This window comes from Culex pipiens, chromosome 2, assembly GCF_016801865.2.
Source record: "Culex pipiens pallens isolate TS chromosome 2, TS_CPP_V2, whole genome shotgun sequence".
In the NCBI taxonomy this organism is placed as follows: Eukaryota; Metazoa; Arthropoda; class Insecta; order Diptera; family Culicidae; genus Culex; species Culex pipiens.
The window spans coordinates 85,363,240-85,387,623 of NC_068938.1; the positions used below are offsets into that span (position 1 = coordinate 85,363,240).

The 24,384-nt window shown below is 38.2% G+C and overlaps 1 protein-coding gene across 2 annotated transcripts in view; it reads left to right on the forward strand.

The window, feature by feature from the left end:
- LOC120422779 (protein tiptop) overlaps positions 1-24,384 on the forward strand; it is a 671,857-nt gene that overhangs the window by 642,607 nt on the left and 4,866 nt on the right. The window contains exon 1 of one of the 2 annotated variants that reach the window (XM_039586314.2): positions 11,285-12,579. The exons of the other annotated variant lie outside the window; for it this stretch is intronic. Coding sequence (XP_039442248.1) covers positions 12,524-12,579 — 56 coding nt within the window. The 5' untranslated portion in view covers positions 11,285-12,523. Of the gene's footprint in view, positions 1-11,284; positions 12,580-24,384 lie in introns of those variants that run through there. 2 annotated transcript variants of the gene reach the window in all.

Below are 24,384 nucleotides of genomic sequence, written 5' to 3' on the forward strand. Positions count from 1 at the left end.
CGAGGATACCCGATGAGCGAAATGGTCGAGTACAAGCGAGAGGCAGTGCTCCTGTTTTTGCCGTTCCGGAATGAACGAGTCGACCTGCTGGACCAGAACAAATTCCTCCAATTGTACGATTCGCATGAGACAGAGCTCATCGCGAAACGTAAGGAATACGATTGTGAGTTGAATTTGGAGCAGACCGTTGAGGAATACCTCCGAATAATCGCACAGGAAGGCGATGGCGAGCAAGAGAGAGCCGCCACGGAGAAGCACAACGAGTACGTGAGGAGCATCGACATGCAGCCAAACAACGATGACATCGAAAACCTGCCGACTTCTGCACTGCGAGCGATTGTGAAACAACGTTCGAATGTCATGCCAAAAGCTGACTACTGTGCCTGGATGCGGCAGGCTAACGAGAAGCAGCGCATGTTGATCCTCCACATCATCCATCGACTGACGAGCTTTGATCCTGAAATTCCAGCGATGCAGATCTTCCTGACTGGACCAGCGGGTAGTGGTAAAACGTTCACACTGCGTCTGATGATGGAAACCTATAACCGGTACAGCCAAGGTCACAACTCTCGCAACAACGCGTATATTGCATGTGCGTCGACAGGCAAAGCCGCCGTTAACATTGACGGTGTTACGGTCCATCGTGCCTACCGCATTGCAATATCGCGCCAGAGTGACTCAAAGCTTAGCCCTGAATGGCTGCAGACGTACCGAAATGAATTCCGGAACGTGAAGCTCCACATTGTAGATGAAGTTAGTATGCTTAGCGCAGGTAACTTCAGAACAATGCACATACGTTTGCAGGATATTCATTTGGACCACCTTCACCCATTCGCTAACCAGAACGTTACGTTTACCGGAGATTTACATCAGCTGAATCCAGTCAATGCTTTACCAATCTATAAGGCTCCGAGAAATTCGATTGGTGGATCTTGGCTGTGGGATTACATCCGACTGTACGAGTTGGATCAGGTCATGCGTCAGACCGATGTGGTGTTCTCCACCATCCTCACCGCGATTGGCGAAGGCAAGAAACTGACGGATGAACAGAAGACGCTGATCGAGAGTCGGTTCAAGTCAGTGGAGGACTGCCAACGGGAAGCTCCCAACGCCGTTTGGCTGTTCCATCAAAACGTTGATGTCGATCGGTTCAACAGAGAAGCGTTGAGTGGGCTCGAGGGTCTGGACTGTCTTGCCGACGATATGATCACAGGTCACAGCACATCCGCTCAGGCAACCAGTGCACGAACGAAATTACATAAAATGAGCACAGCCCAAACGAGTGGGCTGCCATATATGGTTCGTTTTTGCATTGGAAAGCCCTACATGATCACTACCAACATCGATGGCGATGATAATCTGGTAAACGGAGCAATCGGCGAGCTGAAGTATGTGGAGATGCGGGAAAACGACGCCGGCGAAGAAGTGATCTACAGACTCTGGTTGCAATTCGATACGGAGAAAATCGGAACCATTGCAAGATCTAAGGCGCAGGCAGTCGTTAACGCCCGACCCCATCTCCTGCAGCAGGATTGGACCCCCATCACGAAGCAGCACGTGAACATCGCTCTTGGAGGTACGATCAAATGCAAGCGGATTCAATTTCCGATTGCGAGTGCCTGTTCCATGACAATCCACAAGTCACAAGGTGGAACTTTCTCCAAGGTCGTTTACCAGTACAGTCGCTCGCAGGAGCAAAGGCTGGTGTACGTTGCCTTGTCACGGGTTACTTCGCTGGAAGGACTCTACTTGACCTACGCGGACAATCCCTCTCTAGATCCGTCTAAGGAAAAGCCTGTGTTCCACCACGCCAAGGCAAACAACTCTCCAGCGATGCGTGAGTTGCGGGACGAATACAAGCGCTTGAGGAATAACCGTTATCGAACGATCGGAGACGATTTTTCTGAGGTGTTGGCGAGTAGTGGACCAGCATGCACCCTGATGACAATCAACGTCCAAAGCTTGAGCGCTCATCACCAGGATATATCGATCGATTCCATACTGACCAGTGTAGACTACTTGGCCCTAAGCGAGACGTGGTTGGATGATAACTCCTCGGTCGAGATTGAAGGCTACACTTGTGTTGTCCAGTCCAAAAGGGATGACGCGAGATCTGGCGGTGTGGCAATTTATCGAAAGACGACGACCAAAACCAGCATGGCAGTCCCGTATACTCCCGAATTGGTGAGTCAAGATCGAGACGAACTTTTCGGTGTGGCAGATAAATACGGTGACGTTTGCGCTGCTACAGTGGATGTGATGGGCACTGAGGTACTGCTGTTCTCGGTGTACATCATCCCAGGAACCACACTGAAGCAGAAAGGTTGGTTTTTGGCACGGAAGTTGCTCCAGACTGCCCGCACTGGTTTGCCAATGGTAGTAACCGGTGATTTTAATGTCGACGTTTCCAAACGAGAAAATGTCGAATTCATTAAGTTTATGGGCGAGCACTTCCAACTATCCTTAGCTAACGACGTGAGACAGACGACCACAAATCGTGGAACGGTCCTTGATCTCACATTTACCAGAGGCATACATGTGGCGAGCAATTCGCGGTATGTATGCTATTTTTCCTACCACAGACCCATGCTGTCTGTACTACGAACTGAAGAACCCGAGCCATCTCAGTTGCATTGATCCATAAACGTTCAAAGCCGGACACGACGATATTATCATCGGATTTTACAAGAAGAAATTGAAATGTAAATTACCAGTTACACCTACACTAACACAAACTCACAAATGAACTGTAAACTCATTAATTTAAGTATACCAGAAAACTTTTGTAAACACTAACTAAACACACTGACCCCTCCCCTCCCCCCAAACATTAACATCACTACATCAGGAACCAAATGAAATGTAAATATTACTTTAAGAAGCAGAACAATATTGTACTACACACTAAAACCTACCCAACAACCGCCCCTTCCCCTCTTCCACCCACTCCTTCTCTTTCTCACTTTATTCATATATTGAACTTATTTAATGATTCATTCAACCATCATCAATTGTTTATTAACAGGAAACCATCCCCCCGCCCTCTTGGAACACCGCTGATGGACCCAGCCAGGATCAAGCCTAATCTCATTTCTTCATTCCAGGGCTAAAATTAAACGGTCCTTTTCAGGGCCACCAAAATATTCACGAAAGAGTTACTCTGCAACAATTCTATCAAGCAAAATAAAATAATCTGGTTTTACATTTCACTATCTATCCGAAAACATACTGTACTACACACTAAAACCTACCAAACAACCGCCCCCCCCCCTCCCTTCTTTCCCTCCCCCTTCCAGCCACGCCATCACCTTCCCACTTTATTCATATATTTAACGTATTTAATTATTCAGTCAACCATCATCAATTGTTTATTAACAGGAAACCATCCCCCCGCCCTCTTGGAACACCGCTGATGGACCCAGCCAGGATCAAGCCTAATCTCATTTCTTTATTCCAGGGCAAAAATTAAACGGTCCTTTTCAGGACCACCAAAACATTCACGAAAGAGTTATTCTGCAATCTTCCAATCAAGCAAAATAAAATAATCTGGTTTTACATTTCACTATCAATCCGAAAACATCAGCAATCTTAATAAAAATTTAAGGCCCTATACTGTCCTATGTCTTTCGGTTATGTCTCTGACATACCATCTTGAACTTTTTTTTATATGTTTTAGGGGACATAAAATGCCAACTTTTCAGAAATTTCTAGAATGGGCAAAAAATCTTTGACCGTGTTATGATTTTTTGAATCAATACAATTTTTAAAAAAATCAAAATATTGGTCGCAAAAAAATTTCAATTTAATTTTTCGATGTAAAATTGAATTTGCAATCAAAAAGTACTTCAGTGAAATTTTGATAAAGTGCACCGTTTTCAAGTTATAGCCATTTTTAGGTAACTTTTTTCAAAATAGTCGCAGTTATTGATTTTTTAAAAATAGTGCTCATGTTTGCCCACTTTCGAAAAAAAATATTTTTGAAAGGCTGAAAAAATTCTCTATATTTTGCTTTTCGGACTTTGTTGATACGACCCTTATTTGCTGAGATATTGCCATGCAAAGGTTTAAAAACAGGATAATTGATGTTTTCTAAGTCTCACTCAAACAACCCACCATTTTCTAATGTCGATATCTCAGCAACGAATGGTCCGATTTACAATGTTAAAATATGAAACATTCGTGAAATTTTTCGAAAGATCGGAAAATTTCACGAGTGTTTCATATTTTAACATTGTAATTCGGACCATTCGTTGCTGAGATATCGACATTAGAAAATGGTCAACAAAGTCCAAAAAAAACAAAGTATAGAGAATTTTCTCAGCTTTTCAAAAATATTTTTTTCAAAATTGGGCAAACATGGGCACTATTTTTAAAAAATCAATAACTGCGACTTTTTGAAAAAAGTTACCTAAAAATGGCTATAACTTGAAAACGGTGCACTTTATCAAAATTTCACTGAAGTACTTTTTGATTCCAAATTCAATTTTACATCCAAAAATGAAATTGAAATTTTTTTGCGACCAATATTTCGATTTTTAAGAAAAAAAAATTGTATTGATTCAAAAAATCATAACTCGGTCAAAGATTTTTTGCCCATTCTGGAAATTGCTGAAAAGTTGGCATTTTATGTCCCCTAAAACATATCAAAAAATAAAAAAATCAAAAATAGTGTTTTTTGCAAATCAAGTTTTAGTGACATCAAGTGAAATTAAAAATCACCAATTTTTTTTACCGTGTATCATTTTTTTCAGTGTAGTCCATATCCATACCTACAACTTTGCAGAAGACACCAATTCGATCCAAAAATTCCTTCAAAAGATACAGATTTTTGAATTTTCACAAATCATTTTTGTATGGACAACTGCCAAATTTGTATGGAAAATTATATGAACAAACTTAAGATGCAAAATGGCTTCTTTAGGCATACCGAAGGCACCAAAAAAGTTTCAGCCGGATTAAAAAATACAAAAATTAAAATTAAAGAAAAAAGACCGATTCCGTAGAGATTTGCTCAATTGGGCAACATCAATTTTAAAAAGTAAACGTTGTTTCTGGATGGCCCCATATTTGAAATTTAACGTAAAGCTAGTTTTTGTATTGATTAGCGTCATTTTTTTTTTATTATTATTATTATTATCCGATACAACATTTTTAATAAAGCATTTTTGAAATTTAAAGAAGTCCAGAAAGGTATTGAGGGAACGACGTCAATCATCTGCAATTGTGTTTAAAAATTTAAACAATTTGACTGTACAATAATTGACAAACGGAAGGAACCTTATTAACATAAAATATTTTCATGACCAAGATTTAGCTTAATTTTATATCTTTTGATCATTGATATTTTGTTAGAAATTTGCTTATTACATATTTTGCTTAGCATTCTGATTTTGGAATTTAACTTGAAAAGAGAGCAAACAAAATTTCAGATTTGTATTATTATTATTATTTGAATCCTCGGGAAATTTCACGTTAGTTAGAAGTATTGGAGTGGTAAATTTGATTTAAAAAATAATTAAATAAAATAGTTTTGAAAAAAGAAATTGATTTAATTTACCCTGCGATCAATGCGTCAAATGCTGTATCAGGTAGGTGAAAACCTGTTCCACCCCTAATCCAACAAATTGTTAAAAAATATTTTAATTCATTCTAAATGGCAATTTTTCCAATCAAATTTACAACTCCAATTCTACTAACTAGAGTGAAATTTTCCGAGGATTCCAAATGTGACAAAATTAAGACCAAAAAGTGCCGCTATGGAGGCCTACAGGGCAAAAACTAACGTTGTTAAATGTTTGTTGTAGAAAAATCGAAAAACTATGAGAAAAACTGCGATTGGCCAAAAAGTTAATACCGTAGGCATATAGTCCATATAATTACCTATCTTTTGACCTATGGAAGTATTGGTGTTGGAGGCTGTTGCAAAAAGATATTAAGGTTTTAAAAAAATCAATTTTAAACATTTTTAGCCCATTTTGAAGTGCTTCAAAAGACCTTTCAAATGCATCTACGAGAGTTGGAATTGATGAAGTTTTACGGAAATGCGAGCAATTTTAAGATTTTTTAGGTTTTTTGGACCTCAAACTTCGAAGCCCGTTTTACCCCATTTCCCTTTGTCGTAGAGGGCTCATATTTGGCATGAGTTCATCTCATGCATAGACAAACAAACGCTGAAAGTTTCATCCAACTCCGGAGCACCTCGATACGACCTCTAGAACAAACCGAGCAGAATTTACAAATACTGCCTCTTAACTCTTAAAAATTCAATATCATACATACAATAACAATTTAATCATAAATTTATATAATTTTTTTGTCAATTGAATGAAGTACATCAATCAAACTGTTTTTCTGTTGAATTCTTAAATATTTGAGTTTTTTAAGGTCAGTTTCTTATAACTATCAATAACCTAAAAATAAATTCAAAAACATCTGAATCGCTGAAAATACATAAAAATAATAAAACAAAGTTAATGAAATTTCAAGGAATCATCAGCTTTAGTTTTTCACATCCCTGAACACTTAGTTTCTTCTAATTTCCCTTTTATTTCGTGTGTCATCATCATACTCACTGCCCACGGATTGTAGTGGTGGAAAATCGCTGCAAAAAAAGAACTCAGAAAAAAAATCCATCCGGAAAAAACCTAAGGAAAAAGTCTCGTGTGCCGTACGTGAGGCGCTCTGCCCTGCCTGCCGAGTTGGCAACAGTCAGTCAGTCAGGCAGCCAGGCCAGGATGGTGGTTGATGAAGGTGGCAACACAGTTCAGTTCCCTTTTCGGTCGCCGAAGTGAATATTGCACAGGGGGATCATTATTTACGTGACGTATTTATAAATTACCGTCACGGTTTGCGAGCGGGTGGTGGTTTGAGGGTGGGGTGAGGGGGGGTGGTGGCGTCTCGACGAACGACGAATGGTGGGGCAATTCCGAGATGAATTGGTTTCTTTTTCTGCGGAACTTATTGGCGGTGGCAATGTGTAATGGTCCAATTTGCACGCGGGTTGGATTGTTTGTGGCGTGTGGCTCGGTGGTGCAAGGTGGATGGATTGGCAATCTAGTTTCTCGCGGTGATGATTGGTTTGTGGTGACGGAGTCAGTCAAATGATTTAAAAATTTTCAAGATTTTTAGTTACATTTCTACTAACAATAAGGCCATTACCAATTATTGTCTAACGTTTGTTTAGGTTGTTTAGGTGATCCAATTTTTCATTTCTTATCAAATACAGCTATAGTTTAAAACAAAACATGAAATCGTAAAAGTGACACTTTCCAAAATATTGGCAAATTGACATGAAATATTTTGAACCACCAAACCCATATCTTTGAAAAATACGAATTCCTATTGATGATCTTAAGTTGGATATGAAATTTCTGCCAATGCATCATCTGTAAATTGAATGTTTAGTTTTGCTTACCGATGTGAAAATTGGATAAAGAATTACCGTAAACCGGGGTGACTTTAATAGGATTTCAATTTGTTTTTGGAATATTTTCCAACAGGTAAGGTTTTTCTCAAGATTATTATTTTTAAAACATGTCCTGGGGTAGGCCACACAATGTCCATGCACTATGTTGGAAAAAAAGTTTTTTCAATAGTGTTTAGAAAATAGTTACGTTAAAAATTCTTATTTAAAATTTCGGGGTGACTTTGATAGTCATAGATTTCCTTGTTAAAATCATATTTAAGATGTTCAAACTTTATGTGTACGTTAAATGTACCATCACTAAAGTAGCTGATATATTTTTTAAGAAAAAAATCCATGTGTATATTTAGTTAACTAAGTTTCTTAGCATTTAACAAAATACATACAAATTTTAGTTAAAATTGGTAAAAAGTCGGAATTTTACCTGAAATTCGTTGAAACTAATTTTGTTTATAAAATTTTCAATTTATATTGCATTTTAAACTTAATTCGAAGCACGAATCGCAAGTTTTCATTACATGAAATTTGTTCAGCTGAAATTGCCTACAAATTTGAAGATTTTTTTTAATTGTGTTTCAAAAACACATTTTATTTATTATTTACAAACTTATTTAACCTTTTCCTAGTTTCCACTTGTCCAAAGAACTCGAAAATGCATTCTGTTTTCCGATTCAAAATCAGGTTCATTGAGAAAATCATGACACTTTAAGAAGTTTAAAATAATGACTTTCATCAACATTTTCTTCTTGAAAAATTAGCTTTTCCAATTAAAAATAAAGCTGGAATAAGTGTTCGATTTATTTGCATCATAATCATCGAAATTTGGACTGTAGTTTATTGTTTGTCTAGTTTATATTCTTTGAAATTCACGCAAACATTAAACTTCGGATAAGGCCATTGCAAATATTATTTTGAGTCGTTCTCCCCTTCTTTATAAAATTTCCACAAAAATGTGGGGGCAAAAACTAAAACTAAAATTAGAAATTTTCAATGACAATTTGTACAATGCTTATTTATGCATTTTTAATGAAATAAAAACATTTTGATATTTTCAGAAACTTTGAATGTTGGGACCACAGATCGTTATTTTTTTTTATAAATTCAATGATTCTACAAATTTGTGATACATTTTGATTCTTAATTTCGAAAATCTGGCTTGACATTTGAAATTAGTTTTTTTTATTTTGCAGCCCCTTTCAGCTTTACTAGAGTCGAGGGACAAAAGCTTAAAATAACATTTTAACCGTCTAATCGAATCTAGATGTTTTTTGCGTTGTCTAATTTTATGGTCAATTAGTCAAACTCGCGTCTATTTTTTGTTTGATTTTGACCAACCAATGGGGTACAAATTAAAAAGTGTCAAACGAAAAAGTGTCCTACTACCGAGGGTTGAGTGTAACGGAAATCTATTTTCCAGACAATTTTACATAAAAGTCTTCATATTGACCATTCTCTTAATTCCAAGTCTTGTAAAAATGTTGAAAAAACAGAGGTTTTGGCATTTTTTTGTGGTTTTTAGCCATTCACAAACTTGATTTTTCAGTCTCGTAAATATTTTTACCGAAAATCTCATCCAATTTACCTATAAGTATGTCACGCTAAAATCGATCAAAATGAGAGAGATCACAACTAAATTTATTTTTTTATGCAAACTTTCATGTAGTAATCAATTATTGGTTTTACAAATAAAAAACCCTTTGGGGTACATTGAAATTCTTAAAAATTGTGTAAATATTGTTAAACGAATCCTACATGCAAAAAATGAACTTTGAAAAATATTTGCATATGTATCAGTAGGTCAAAAAATGTGTCGAGAATAAACACTTAATAAATTAAAAAAAATAATAAGGACTAAAATTTATTATAAATCTTATACCATTTATCATCTAAAATTTTCAAATTTGCATTACAATATTCATTACGTAGAACGCAAAACTATCCCTTTGGTGTGTAGAGCAATTTTTTTTATTATTATTTACAAAATTGTAAAAAATGGAAAACGGTATAGTGCACTGTATAAAAAGGAAACTCATTACGTATTGATTGCTTTGAAAAAAAAATGCTCTGGATTTAGAAGCACGAGAATAAATATCCATACGAAGAAAAAAAAAAGAGATCCTAAAATCATGAACATGCGTTCATGAAAATGGGAACCACGAACAAAGTGTTCAAATCGCTTGGCACGTTCTTGAAAAACGTACCATGCAATTTGAACACTGAAATCGATGTATCTCTAAAGTGGCCACATGTTGCCTACATATCCACAGAGCCAAAGACCTCATCGATTATTAATCTGTTTCAAGGAACATATTTTTTATTTCGTTAAGTCAATAAAAAATCACGGCTTGGCCTAACATTTCATATGAAATCCGAAAAATTCACTACAATACTATCTCTCGACTCAATTTCACTACGTCTCGCATTACTAAAAATGTCTTCAATGTTCCTCATCACAAGCACTTTCCAACACCCATCAATCCCGCATAACTTTTCTTTCCTTAATCATGTAATACGTCCCTATCGAGAAATTAAAAGTGAGAGTGTGTGCGTGCAACATGGAGTTAAACTTTTCGAAGTGCCATGGGAACCTTCACAGCAACTGCACAGAAAGTTTAACTCCATGTTGCACACACTATCACTTTTAATTTCTCGATATGACGCGCTCGTCATTCCTTCAATATCCCTCCCACCCACACCAAATCACTCTTGCAATCCGATTACAGCCGAGAACAAATCAATCCCACACACACGTTGTGTCCTTTCACCTTAACATCCGAGCGCCCGTCACGTAAAACTGCTCGCCTTCGTCCCCCATTAGTCACCCCGGGTGGAAGTTCCGGGAAGATTGCTTTTTGCACGTAAAATTTTACGACGTATTGCGCTGAGAACCCGCCCGGGGGGTTTTCCCGTCGGCAGTTTCTCAAACCGAACCTTCCGGATCGATGGTCCGGATAAAATCTTCCCAATTGTCGCCACCACCATCGTCACACGGGTTCCAAGGGATCAAAATTAATGACAGATCCTTCCACCACCACCTCCACTCATTGCTCGGGAGTCGCACTCGTAGCTTCACTCGGAAGAACTCATCAAATTTTCATACCTAGCACGTACCACGCTCTTTTTCGACACATTAAAAGTAATGCTCAATTATATGATTATCGCCACCTCCACCACCACCCCCTCGTAACTTGCACACCGAAAAAGGGTTCCGCAATTCCACCGCAAAAGTCCCTTTTCTTTTTTCCGGGAGGGATCCCATTCCTGGCCTGGCCACCGCTCCTGACGACTTACATCACATCACATCACACACTCATCTCGCAATGGTCATAATTTACAACCTCCAGTCACGGCCTCACGTTTTTTTTTGCGCACTCTTCGTCGTGTCCCGAACGGCACACACCCAACCGAGCGCACGCACACCACGCTCGGGATCCCGAACAGGTCGCAGCAGGCGCTGGTGTTGGTGAGAGCGCAGCACCTTGCGGCGCGCACGCAATCCTTACCGGGAGAGAGCGGAACGAAAACAATAACAATAAATTATGAAAACAACATGCAGCAGCGAACTGTCAGCGCTCGGGTCTCACCAATACACGCAACGGCGCGAGAGAGTATTGAGAGCGCGAGCGAGCGAACGAGAGAGGGGAAGAATTCCCCCTCTACACGAAGCGACCGATGTTTTACGTTATTTACACAGAGTGCTTGGTGTGTGGACGGACAGAGAGAGAGTGGAAGATCTTCCCCAGACGATTATCCCCCTCCACGCGTCAAGGGTGGGAAGGAGAGAGCGCGAGCGCGCGCTCGGAGAGCCGATCGCGGCAGCAGCCCACAGCTTCGGCTTCGCTTCAACTGCTGGCCATCACTCAGTGTACCGTAGACAGGCGGTTTAGCAGGAACGACGAACACGTCAAAGCAGGCGACGCCGCGTGCACACGAGGAACCGACGGGCGAGTCGCGAATACGCAAAGTCACAACACAGAGAGAGAGAGCGGAGAAGGGAGTAGGACGACGGGAACAAAACAGAGCGCGAGTGTTTGTAGTGGTGCCAGCTAGTGTGTCCTTCGCGGTGACACGTCAGGACGAGCGCGTCCGGAGGACCGGGGGTTGGTGTTGGTTGTTATTGTTTTTTCATCGTGTGTCGGGGAGTCGTGTATGTCACCCCGAAGACGACACGAGCGGGGTGTGTGTGTGTGAGAGTGTGCGGTGAGAGAGAGAGCGAGTCGCCAGAGACGCAGACACCGAAAATATCGGGAGCAGCGCGCGCGAACGTGTTGTGTCGTGCTCTCGTCACATCAATGATGTGATGTCCTCCGTGTGGAAGGCAGCCAGAGCTCGTCAAAGTCCGAAGAGCGGTTCGCAGCATCAGTCAAAGCCGCCGCGCGCGTGGTGAAAGGACGAAGGACAAAAGCATCCGCCAGCAGTACGGCGCCAAACCGTGACAAGTGTGGAGGTGTGCACCCGAGCGGCATTGGTGTGTAGGTGAAGAAGAACACACCAGCAAGAGCAGTAACGGAAGCAGAAGCAGCAACAACAACTAGAGCACGGCGAGATGTACACAGAGTGACATCTCTTGCCAGGAACTGGCACCACAGCGAACTTACGCACAGAAGAACCTGACCACCAGTCGGAAGAGAGACGCTACCGTATCGTGTCGGAACAATATCCGCGCGCGTATCAGTATCCGAGCGGTGCGCTCCAGAGCGTGTTGTGCAGAACATCAGAGGAAGAAATGTAAGGGCATGTGCTAACGCAAATCTCAACCCAACAAAAAAAAAGATACGAATTGGTGCAAAACAACCAAGAAGACCATGCGTCCGGAAGCAAGTGGTGTTACACACAGTGATAGTGGTGCAAAGTGAGCGAGTATACGAGCAACCGCGGAAGAAATTCCCCGAAAAATAGAAGAAGAAATTCCCAACACGTCAGCGAAGAATGTGCTAAATCACACCGGAATCCACCGGTGAACCCTGAGAAGAGTGTGGTGTGCAGGCGGAAGAGATCTGTTAATTAGAGAGTTGTGTTGATTTGTTGTAGCTCTGGTACACGGTGGCCGGTCCGGCCGAAGAAAACGTTTCAAAAATTGAGAACCAAAATCTCCCATCAATGATGCTCCACGAGGCAGTAATGTTGGAAATCTACCGTCAGGCACTTCACGCTAGGTAATCATCAACCTATATCTCAGAACCGTTTCCAAGACCCGCAAAGTCACAACCGATGATAGATGACGACGGGTGGCGTTATTTATGGCATCGCCAGCCGTTAATTAGTGGCGCGTTACAATTGTTTTCTTGCAAAGAGCAGTTGCAACCGTAACTTGTTACCTAGTTTAGTTATTTTTGTTGGTCGGTCAATGGTGCGTGCCGGTTCACGTGCTAGTGTGCGTGAGCCTTGCTGGTGTTGGTGGGCCCCCGATTTATGGGCTCCTTTAAGTGGAACGTCGTAAAGTTTTATGGGATTCGGTACGGACGAGAGGAAGGTCGAAGTCCAGGTCCTTTTCCAAGAGGGAAATGATGCAATTTCTTTGCTCTCTTTTTCGGCAACTCGGGAAGAAAGTTTTGTGACCTCCCGGGGTCGGTCGGTGTGTAATTTTATGATTGTTTTATGGGCCAGCCCAGCAAGTGATGGCGGTGGCAACCGTTTTCAAGGTTTTTTGACCTGGTGCATGGTTTATGGTTCGGCCTTGGTCAAAATGGGATGAGAGCAGTGCAAGTGACAGCAATTTTAACGACCTGAAGTGCTGTTTTGTATGAGAAATTTGTTGCGCGATTTTTTTTGTTTTTTAAGAAATCCCAAACAAGAGCTTACCTGACTGATTTGATTCGCAGTGGGATGTGGCCTTAAAATTTCTAAAGAATATTGTCTTTCAATTTGTTACCACCTGCAATGCAATGTGACGCAAAACTTGGCGAAAAGATTTGCTTTCTGAAAGTTCTCAACTTTTGTGACACTTTGAAGAAATAAGCTTCACTCAAGATGGTTAAATCAAATATGAGTGCTTATAAAAATTAAATGTTCTTAAATTAATGCATTGCATCTAGTGCATCAATCCAGGGATTTCTCGGGACAGAATTCCCGGACATTTTTCAAAACCGGAAATTCTTGTATCCCGTATCAAAAAAAAATATCACGAAATTCCCGGGATTGAAAAAAATTCAAACAAATAACAAATTCTGATCTTTTCTTAAAATTGACCATGGCTGGATGTAATTTTCTTTCTTTACGTTACTTTCTTTATATTTTCAATCATTTCTACACACTTAAAAATAAATAAACAAAAGATTTTTTTTATTAATCAGAAACTTATTCAATGTTAATCACATTGGATGAAAATCTGTTGTTGTGTGTGTGTGGTCCAATCCAATACCCGCTAACCGGTAGCGAAATTATGGGAAAGTATAGTTTGTATCAGACTTTGTATATGCCGAATGCTGATACAACTTATCTCAGTCCCGGGTATTAGGTGGTGATAGCCCTCGCGCTGCTTCCAACGACCCGTTTCAGAATGACAGAGCTCCTTGCGGTCCAATTCCGAGGTCGCTGGGCATTGTTCGGCCCCGCCTAAACATAGAAGCAAGCATCTGAAGGAAACTCGATCTATATTTAGACTTCCAATCCCGTCAGGCAAATCAGGGATCAGCGCGTATTTAATATGAGAAGATAACATGTTTCAACACTACGGATCAATTCACTGCTAGAGTATAAACCTTCTGATGGCTGACTGCTTAGCGTCCCAGACCACCAATCCAGAGGTGTGAGTTCGAATCCCACCTGATTCACTTTCGTTTTTGTTCATATTCAAAGCTCAAATTCCTGGTTCCAAATTTCAAAGGTACCGGCCGGGATTTGATCCCTGAACCTTCTGCTTATGAGGCAGAAGCCGTAACCATTAAGCCACGGAGCCGGACTTTTCATTGGATGAAAATCTGTTGTTGACCTAAAATACAAAGTACAACAAAGTGCATACAAATTACAACCTTGATTGCTCTCAAGCTATCTGTAGATCCTAAAATCTAAACAAATCGGCTGTCCCTGTTCAAATTTTAGTCTAGATTATCGCCAGATGATGTTTATCAACTAATGCTATGATTTCAAGCTTTAAATACTTGAAATATGTAGTGAAAAATGTTTTTTTACAATTTAAAAAATATCTAGGGATCCCGGGAATTCCCGGAGTTTTCCGCGGAAAATTCAAATCCCGGGAAAATTTGACGCCCTTATGAGACCAAATTTGGACGAATTTAAAATGGAAATCAATTGATATCAGTTTGACATTTGCATTTTTTCGAAGAAACTTCCTGTTCAGAAATCTTATTGCGATGAGTTTTTAGTACAAACATATTTCATCGAGACTCGAACTTTCTTTTTCTTTTTTCATATCAAGCTTTACTTTTTTTGTTTCACAAAAAAAATCGTTTTGGAAAATTGTTTTAGGAAAATATTTAGGAAAACTTTTGATGTTTATTTCATTAAGTAAATTTAGACTTGTAATTTTAAAATCATTCAAAATTTATTGCAAATTTTAATTTTTTACAAATTTTCCTTTTAAATTGATTACTGCTGTTGAATTAAAATTTTTTAGTTCAAAAAAATTTGGAAATTTTTCCTCATCTGGACTTATGAAATTTTGGTAAAATATGTGATCCAATTTGGTCTTAAATTATGACACACAACGATCTTTGTACACGAAATGTTTAAAATTGATTTTTAAAATAATTTTGAAATTTTTGTTCGCAGTCTTTCTTGAAAGAAAGTATTTTGTTAGACAGCCGATTCCATTGCAATATATCGACCTGTCAATTGAAAATCCAAAAAAGTGTTCAGAAATAATATTTTTTTCATGAACTTATTTTTATATGGTATTTTGCGGTGCTGGGACATCAGAAATGGTTCTCTAGCATGCCTTTTATCGCTGTAAAAAATACAAACGGCTTTAAGACTCTTTTGATGCACTAATACTATGTTATGAGAGTCATATCCAAGGCATTCACGAAAAACTTTGTTTTTATTGTTGTTAAATTGAGTTTATGAAGAGACTAATGTTTTAAACTTATACATAATTTCATTGACATGTTGACAAGTTGCATTTTTTACATTTTCTGTCACATAAATTAAAATTTGATTTACAATTTGACACTTCGATTGGGCAAATCCAAATTACTGTGAATCGTGAATCTCTCATTTTATAAATCAATTAATAAAAAATACAGTAATTATTTCTTCTCTGAACGGAATAATATTTTTTTAAACAAAAAAAAAATCCCCTCGCATTTGGCCAGTGGCCATTTTGCAAGTAAACTTGCTAGCTGTTTGTGTACCATTGGTGGTGGCCATCACTCAACTGCGTCCAACCAGTCGCGTGGGAGACAACTTCCACGACTCAATCACATGGTGCTTTCCCGGCGAGCTGAAATTTTTTCCCGACATTTCGGACAGTGTCGCCCCGCGCCTGCCCCAAACTATGAGTGGCGGACGTCATTAAAATGAGTTACGGCCTGTGACAGTCAGGCAGCGTTTGACTGTGTGTCACTTTGCGATGATCGCGGGTTTCCGAAAAAAAAGAGTCGCGCTACTAATTGGAAAGACAGAACCTTGCGCGCGCTTGGAAACTAGCAAATAAGTGGTTCGGAGGTCCGGAAAAATATGACGAAATAAGGAAACAGAACCAGAAGGTTCGAAGAATGTTCGACTAATAAATAACGGTTGGAGGCCAATAAATTATGCTTCTCTCTGCCGTTGTATTCCCGTCTATTGGAAGTAGGCAATGTGTCACCACGGGAGACAGAGTTTTTTTCTCTCTCCCTGAACTAAACTTTTTTTCTTTTCAAAAAAAAAAAGAAAACTTTGAACACATGTTGCAGGTATGTTGCGTTGAGCCCGTAACGACAACAACAGCCAAACCAATGATGGTGAAGGTTACGGAGTGGGTCTACTTTCCGGCGAACTGGAACGAAGAGACAGCTCTTACGTCACAGCGTCGAGCGAACTATGCTTGAGCGAGTTCGAAAAATTCTTCTCAAATCAGTGGGGTCATAACTCAGAATAGCGACCGACCGACCCCCGGAATAATTGCCTCTGTGTGTGATGGGTGATTGAGTTATAGTTTCCTGTTTGGGATAGCGATGATTGTCCCTCCCTCGAGTTTTTGAGGAACGCTTTCGAGATGGTGACATTTGAAGTTTTATGGGGTTTTGTGAATGCTGGAAAGTTTTTACAAATTGTTTCAGCCATTTATTTGGCGTTTGAAGCAATACTCAAATATGTATCGTTGACATTTCTGCTGCAATAAATAAAATGTAGCATGTAACAATTTATTTTCCCTCTAAATTTAGATCTTGAAAAAAATACTATGCTGGAGTTGAACTAAACATTTCCCTCTTAGAAGAGCAGATTTTGAAAAAAATAAAAACAAAGGAATGGAAAAATTCTGTTCGTGTTTCTTGTTGACGTCTCAACTAAAAAAAAAGTTTTAATCGAAATTATGTAATTTTTTTTCAATCACCCAAATTATTTTAACAACCAAATACGTTGAACCCTTTCTGGTAATTTGTCAATATTAAACATAAAAAAATCGTTCGTTCGTTCGTTCATTTTCTAGCCATTTCTTTGATTATAGTTAGCATTTTTTTTTATAAAAAAAATAGTGTATTTTAATTAAGACTGCTTTCTCAAGTGCAGCAAGACACTACACCTTCTGAAAATTGTTTGCTTGTATAATACTCGTAGGGTGATAATTCTCAAAAAAAAAATGCTGTTCACAATATAACTATTGTGTATTGGTATAAGCGCTTGAAGTCATGTGTTCTTCAGAATTTTGTTAACATTCCTAATAAAAAATAGTTGAAATTTTCTGAATTTCAAATAAAAAAATCTCATTAAGTTTAAATTTGCAATCGTTCGATACACCAATCGAAAGATCCCGTAAAAAGATAAAAAAAAAACGATTAAATAAATAGTTTTCTTTTACTGTCAAACCTTTCTTAATAAATCTTCAAACTTCAAGTGAAACCTTATTGGGCATTCCGTGGAGAATTTCCCATGTCCTCTAAAAAGTAGAACTTCGACACTTTCTGTCTTCCTAATTCCTTTCCCACTATGCGCGGTGGAGCAACCGGCAATGCATGGCTGTCCTGGTGTTGAGCTGTTGTGATGAAATTTTTTTTGTTGCATTCATATTTGTTCTAAAAAATCTCTTTGCAGAAATTTTATAATAATATTTTTCTGTGTTTTATTGTTCAAGAAATGAAGTAAACGTTAAACAAATCTCGACTAACAATTTTTATTGGAGTCTCGATCAATTCCGAAATGTTTTTTTTAGAATATATTAGTTTTATTTGAAAGATTTTCTATGAGCTAACATTTTCTCAAGCACTTATTTCCATATTATAGTTTAAAATAGATCAAATTGTAATTGTTGAACAATTTCTAAATTGACTTAACATGACCTACGCGCAATAAAAAAATCGTTCAACAATAAACCTTTAGTACAACCCTGAACAAACTCGAGATGTTTCCATTATTTGCATTTGATTTCTACAAAAAAGATATTGCAGACTTCAGGTAATCTTATCTGCACAACATCTAGCTGATTAATATTCGAGGTTATCTATTGCATTTTTCTATTCAAATCTAAAACATCATTCAATAAGGACTTAAATAAATTAAAATATCATGATTTCAAATCTCGTTAGCAATACAGATTAATAATCAACAATAATACGTAGTAAAACATCAATTTCAACAAAAAATGAATGCATTTTGACAGCTTAATACATCAATCAGTCTAAAGTACAAGAAATGATAATAATAGTATTGTGACAAGTTGAAACTGGTAGACAAAATGAATTATTTTTATTTTGTTGAATGTATTATTTTGGGTCGTAAACTACAAAAGCTCTTTGCAAGTTAACTTACCACACTTAGAAACTTGGTGTCATATTTTTGCAAATGATTTCAATTTCTTATTAGTCGTTGTTACCGATCAAAGTTCTCGGTATTCTTAGGGCTTTTGTTAATTTGATTTGGTTAACCGCGGTGGATTTTCTTGAAATAATTCGAACTGTCAAAAATCCACCAAAGCATCTACCGGTGGATACTTTTCTACCACAGATTTTTGTGTGTTCAATGTGGTAGATGCTTTGGTGGATTTTTGATAGTTCGAATTATTTCAAGAAAATCCACCGTGGTTAACCAAATCAAATTAACATAATTCCTCTTGTTTTTGTGTAAATAAACTTTCTTCACAATTACGTAGGAAACTTAGTCGGCTTCAACAGTCTTTCGTGATCCAACAAACTTGGCGGTTCACAGTTTATGTCTCTTATTTGGACAATATTTCACCTTCTAATTAATCCATACAAGCTATCATTTTGCATGTTTATTTAGGCTTATTGAGTTAAGAACGTTATTTTCTGATGCTATCAATTCCTCATATTTTGATTTTCTTAGATCCAGAAAGTGCGATTTCAACCCTAAGTATTCGACAAACTCCGTCACTTGTCATATGAAAGAAAGTTCCGATAAGATCGTCCTTTTTTGGCACTGCATGCATTTGCGACAATTTGCCAAAGGGAATTTTAGTCAGAGGCCGTTTTGTCACTCTGGCAAAACAGCACATCTTCTGTTTACATTTTTCATTATAAGTCCTGACTCCTGCAACTCCTGAATTCCACAAACTTTTGAAGCAATACAGTGAACCAAACAAAACGTGTTTTGCTGTATTCTTATTTCACTTTTGACCAGCGATGGAAGAATCATTATCAAAAGAAAATCTTTAAACGTTCATCAAGAGAAAAAAATCCGAAGGGAGCATGGCTCTCATCTCTCGCGCATGAAAGATCAGTAAAATGACCGACAGGTCAAATTCAACTAATTCAGGTCGCCGAACTCTAACATGACTTTAAAAACAAATATAAGAAATGATTCGATTATCAGAGAACTTCGAACAATAAAATCTTCAGATAATCGGGGTTCAGATAATCGAGTACGAGCTCTATAAATTTTCCTAAACAATACCAAAAACCGTTCAATCCGTAAAAAAAACTCACAAATCAGAAATATCAACCCAAGTCTCCTACACTTCATTCAACATGACGTGAAGATTCCACGCGGTGGCGGACGGACAGCCATTAAAAAATGGCGCACAACCACCCTGCCATCCTCCTCCGGCACAAGTGGCACTAGTGTGGTAGTGCCCTGCTATTAGCTGGCTATTTTCAAAATCGCCTCTGACACGCATCGTCTTCGTGTGGTTGTTGTTGTTGTCGTTGTAGTTGCGTCCCGTCATGCACACTTCATCATCATTAATCCAGTGCCGCGTCGACCATTCGCCATTCGGATGGATGTATGTGGCAATGATGATCTATGCTTTATGGCCTCCCCCCCCTTTGGTTATGCTCGAACGCACATGACGAGGACGACACGCTCACATATCATATCTTGTGTGTGTCTGTCTGTCCGTTCGGTCTCTCTTGCTCGGGCTCGTCGCGCTTTATTTCGCTATGATAATAATAATAAACTCGTAATAAAACAATAACTGTAAATCAAGCCGAATTGACAATGACAGAATTATCCAATAACATCTAACTATACATATAACTATAAATCAATTTTCATTCAGTCATTTTAACATTTTATAGATTATGCTCGGCGCGCTCTGATGGGTGTGTGTGTGTGTGTGCGTCTCGTTTTTCGAAATTTGTGTTGTGTTTTTTGGTTTATTGGTGTGACCTCGCGCGTGGATAAAGTCCTCCCCACCTCCCCCCTCCTCAGCCCCACCAAAATGTGACATTAATACACCTGATAAAGCAGTGCAAAGCAGAGCGGAAAACGCACAGCACCTCCCCCGCCCACGCACACACACACGCTTATGGGTGTCATAATGTGCGCCGAGTGGGTGGGCGGTGCTGAGGAATCACAGTCGGGGATGATTAATGAGGTTCGGTGTATTTTTGAGTGAATAAAGGAAAGCCTGGTGCGCGTGATGTTTTCTGGCGGATTCGGTGGAGTTCAGTTGATTGTGGGGAATTTTTGCGATGGAAACTTTGTGTTTAATTTGATTTTCACAAATTGATCAACTTTCAAATTATATGTAACTGGTCAAATCAACTTTCATTTCAAAAATAAAATACCACGAAAATGTGATTGTATTTGTTTAATTTGAATTCGATTCAATAAATCACTTCGGATTTTTGTACATATTTAATGAAAATGTGTAAATTTTATATTTAATGATTTATTTAATCAGCAGTAATGATTCAAATAAATCCCGCAAACAAAATCTGAAAACAGTTGAACATTCAAACATTTAAAAAAGATGCCATTTTCTGACGTAAAGTGACAATTAGCTATAACATACAGTCCAGACTCGATTATCCGAAGTTTCGATTATCCAAAACTGAGGTAAACATTTAAAATCTTAGTTTTTCTTTTAATTGAGAAATAGTGCGGTCTTTTGTTCTTAAATAATTTTGAAAAGGTCCATAATCATGAACTAAAGTTCAAAACCTGCAAGACCTGCTTGGACCAAGTAACCCTCGTCACTTCAATGATCTCCAAGTATGGAGTTTGAGGAGTTGTTTTTTGTTATATATTAGTTTTTTACCGATCCTTGGTCCCAACCTGGTCACAGAACCCAAATGGACCTAATAAAAATAAGTTATGAATAAATATCAAATGAACTTTAAAGTTTTTGCAACCCTCAGCAATTTTTCATAAATAACGGGCAACAAATTTGATTTTAACAAAAAAAAAATAGTGCAAAAATTTGTTAAATGGATTGTTCTCGACTGAGAAATAATTTGATAGAATTTTCAACTATTTGTTTAAATAAACGCGAAACATTTTAGCTTGAACATATTTAAATCAGCCATGCTCAAAGCAAAAGAAGAAATGCGAAGAAAAAAGTTTACAAGTTTATTTGTAATCAAAGAACCGACAGAACGTCTCTCTTTCTCGACAGACAATACCTGTGGGTTGTAAAGCGAATGGCTTTATTTCCATCTGTAATAATTTATAATAAACATTTTGCATTTAAAAAAAATCAAAAAGCGCCTGAAATTCAATTCATTTCGACCATAGCCCAGGGACAAAAACATGAAATACATATTGAAATTGTTAAATAACATTCAAAATTGTTAAAATTCATTGGCAACAAGATAAATGTAACACAAAAAATCAATTACAGTCCAGAAACGATTATCCAAAGTCCCAAATCTTTTAAAAACATTTAAATTGTAAATTTATTTTTATAAAAACGTAGGGGAGAGTGGGGAGACTTGATCCCCGGGAACACTTGATCTCAAGCCTGTATCTCGTCATGTGGGTTAAAAAATTTGCTTTGTTCTAGAAAGTTGTGCGAAATTGACTAAAACTCATTGTAAGAAAACAAAGAAAAAAATGTTTAGATTGAGTTACACACATTTTGCTAAAAAGTGCTGCAAAAAACCTCCAATAGATCTTTTTTCTTTGTTTTGATATGTTTAGAAAACACTCAAAATTTATTCCAAAAGTTTTTTTTAAGCTCGAATTGTTTGATAAACTATCAAGTTTTTTGAACTTGCCATATGCATTTGACGTTAAATTTATCGTCATACTTGATCCCTGCATTTTTACAGTCACTGGAATCACCCTTAAGCTTTATTAATAGGGCTGGGTTTTCGTACACAGTTTCTTTTAGTATAGTTGTACATAACGTACTGCAGTTTGAACCATTTTCAAATGTTTTGTAAATAAAAATTACCAGCTTTTAACAAAACATGCTCAATTTTGATCTAAAAAAGAATAATTTAAGTTTTTAAATATTTTACATACTAATTTAGTTACACTTGTTATATTTTGAACACAAACGTACAGGTTTTATGTGCAATTGCTGTAACTTATAGAAAATTAAAAGTGTGGATGAATAAGAAACATTTTGCTTAAGATTTCTTCAAAATGTTGAAAGGGGGATCAAGTTACCCCTAACATTTTGTAAATGCAGGTTTAAAATATTTTTTTAAAACACTTGTCATGATTCGAAGAGTTCATCTGATGAAATACCCTTATCATCCAAACATAATTGAATGTTTAAGCTTTCAATTGATGCAAAAAGTTTAAAGTTTTGTGAGAAAGTGATAGAGTCATGTGCGATACAAGAAAAGGGGATCTCCCCACTCTCCCCTAACTGACCATACCATTCACGCCACAATTAATTAATGTTATGATGTTCTGGAATCAAATGCTTTAATGTTAGAGAAAGGAATCCAACGAATAAATGTTCAAAAATATTTTTTTCAGTTTGATTAGTTATCATGCAATTTTTTTAAATAACGGAGTTAAAACATACATTATCGAAACAGCTCTTTTGAATTAAACAGGATTTAAATTACAAAAATATGTTTCTTCGCTCAAAAACGAGGATTATATTTTAGTTTCTGATGTTGCTTGAAAAACGCTCTTATAGCTAAAGGTTATTGTTAAAACTAACAGTTGTGAGAAATTGACTGAATATTTTATCTTCCCATTGAGTATTCTTAAAGACCACTATCTCCGTCTCCGACATCAAAGCTGAACAATGAATTTGAATGGACCTCCCAAAATTGGACTTTTAATTCTGGAATCAAAATCATCATCACACAAATCATATTTACGACGGTTTTGAAATAAATTTAAAAATTTATCTACAATTTTCTCGTCCATAATGACGTGCGTAAGCCGTTTTCCATCTCTCCATGTGTGGGACGAACAGTAAGAAGACAACGCCAAAGAAGTCAAAAATCAGTTGATTTACTTCACCGAACCTCTCTCTCAACTCAATCTCGCACTCACCATTTCCGAGCACGTTCTGCCTACATCATCGAAAACGTCTCTCTTTCTCGACCCTTCCCGTCCCCTATTCCGTCTTCGTTTCTCGACCATATTTCGTAAACCAAGCGGAATAAAGCAAAAAAAAAAAAGAAACGCTCAGCAGGACAGGTTTCGTCGTCGTCTCGAGATGACATGTGTGTGTCCGTCCGTCATTAATCATAGATTTATTCTTGGCTTGGGTCTCTCCTCTTAATTTCGAAGCCACTTTTGCCACATGTAAATCAAAAAAACAAGAAATAAAAAGGACAGGCTTCGCTGGCCACGCCTTCTCGGACTCGGCGGATGACCGATCGCCCGCTTATCGGCCGGTCCGCTTTGCGCTCCCATTCGCAATCGAGTCGTCGCTGCGACCTCGTCAATCGTCACCATCAGCGTGTGTGCGTGTGTGTGGGATGCTGCGACGACACTCTCTCGCACACACACGCACGCTTGAGGCGAGTGGTCGAGAAATGGAAAAGACATAAATTACAATTTATGAGAAATTTGAAGATTCGTTTTCTCTTCTCTTTCTCTCTCGTTTGGGTGCGCGTTTGAATAGACCCGCGCCCTGTCATCTGCTCTGATGGTTTCCTGTTCTGGCTTTGTGAATGTTTCGGGTCGATTCTTTGTCGCTCCTAAATTATAGAAAAGATATATTTCAAAAAAGAGAGCTCTCCTTTTGGTCGTCACTTGAAAGCGGCGATCGGAGAAAGGGGAGAGAGAGAGAAATGCAATAAATTAAATTTTGTCAGTTAAAAAGAGATTAATTTCCAGCGCACAGCTTCGGCTTAACGAAGGAGAGCAAGAAAGGTCTCACACTGAGCGTCAAAGCTTAATTTTAGCCTGAATTTTGATGTCGATGAAGAAAAGTGGGATATGTGGAACGCACCAAAACAAGAACGACGAACGCAGACGACGGCATCAATTGGTCTTAAAACATAAAACATGTTGAGTCAGATAAGCGCGATTGATTTATCGTGCGGGGTAACGAATGCCGACGGATCATGCGCGCTCCTGGGATCGGCTTTCGGGACTTAATTGCTTACGGGGCCCAATCTGAAGAGAGTTGGGTTTGGGTCGTGTCCCGCACACACACACACACACACTCAACCATAATTGAATTCAATAGTTTCGATAACGTT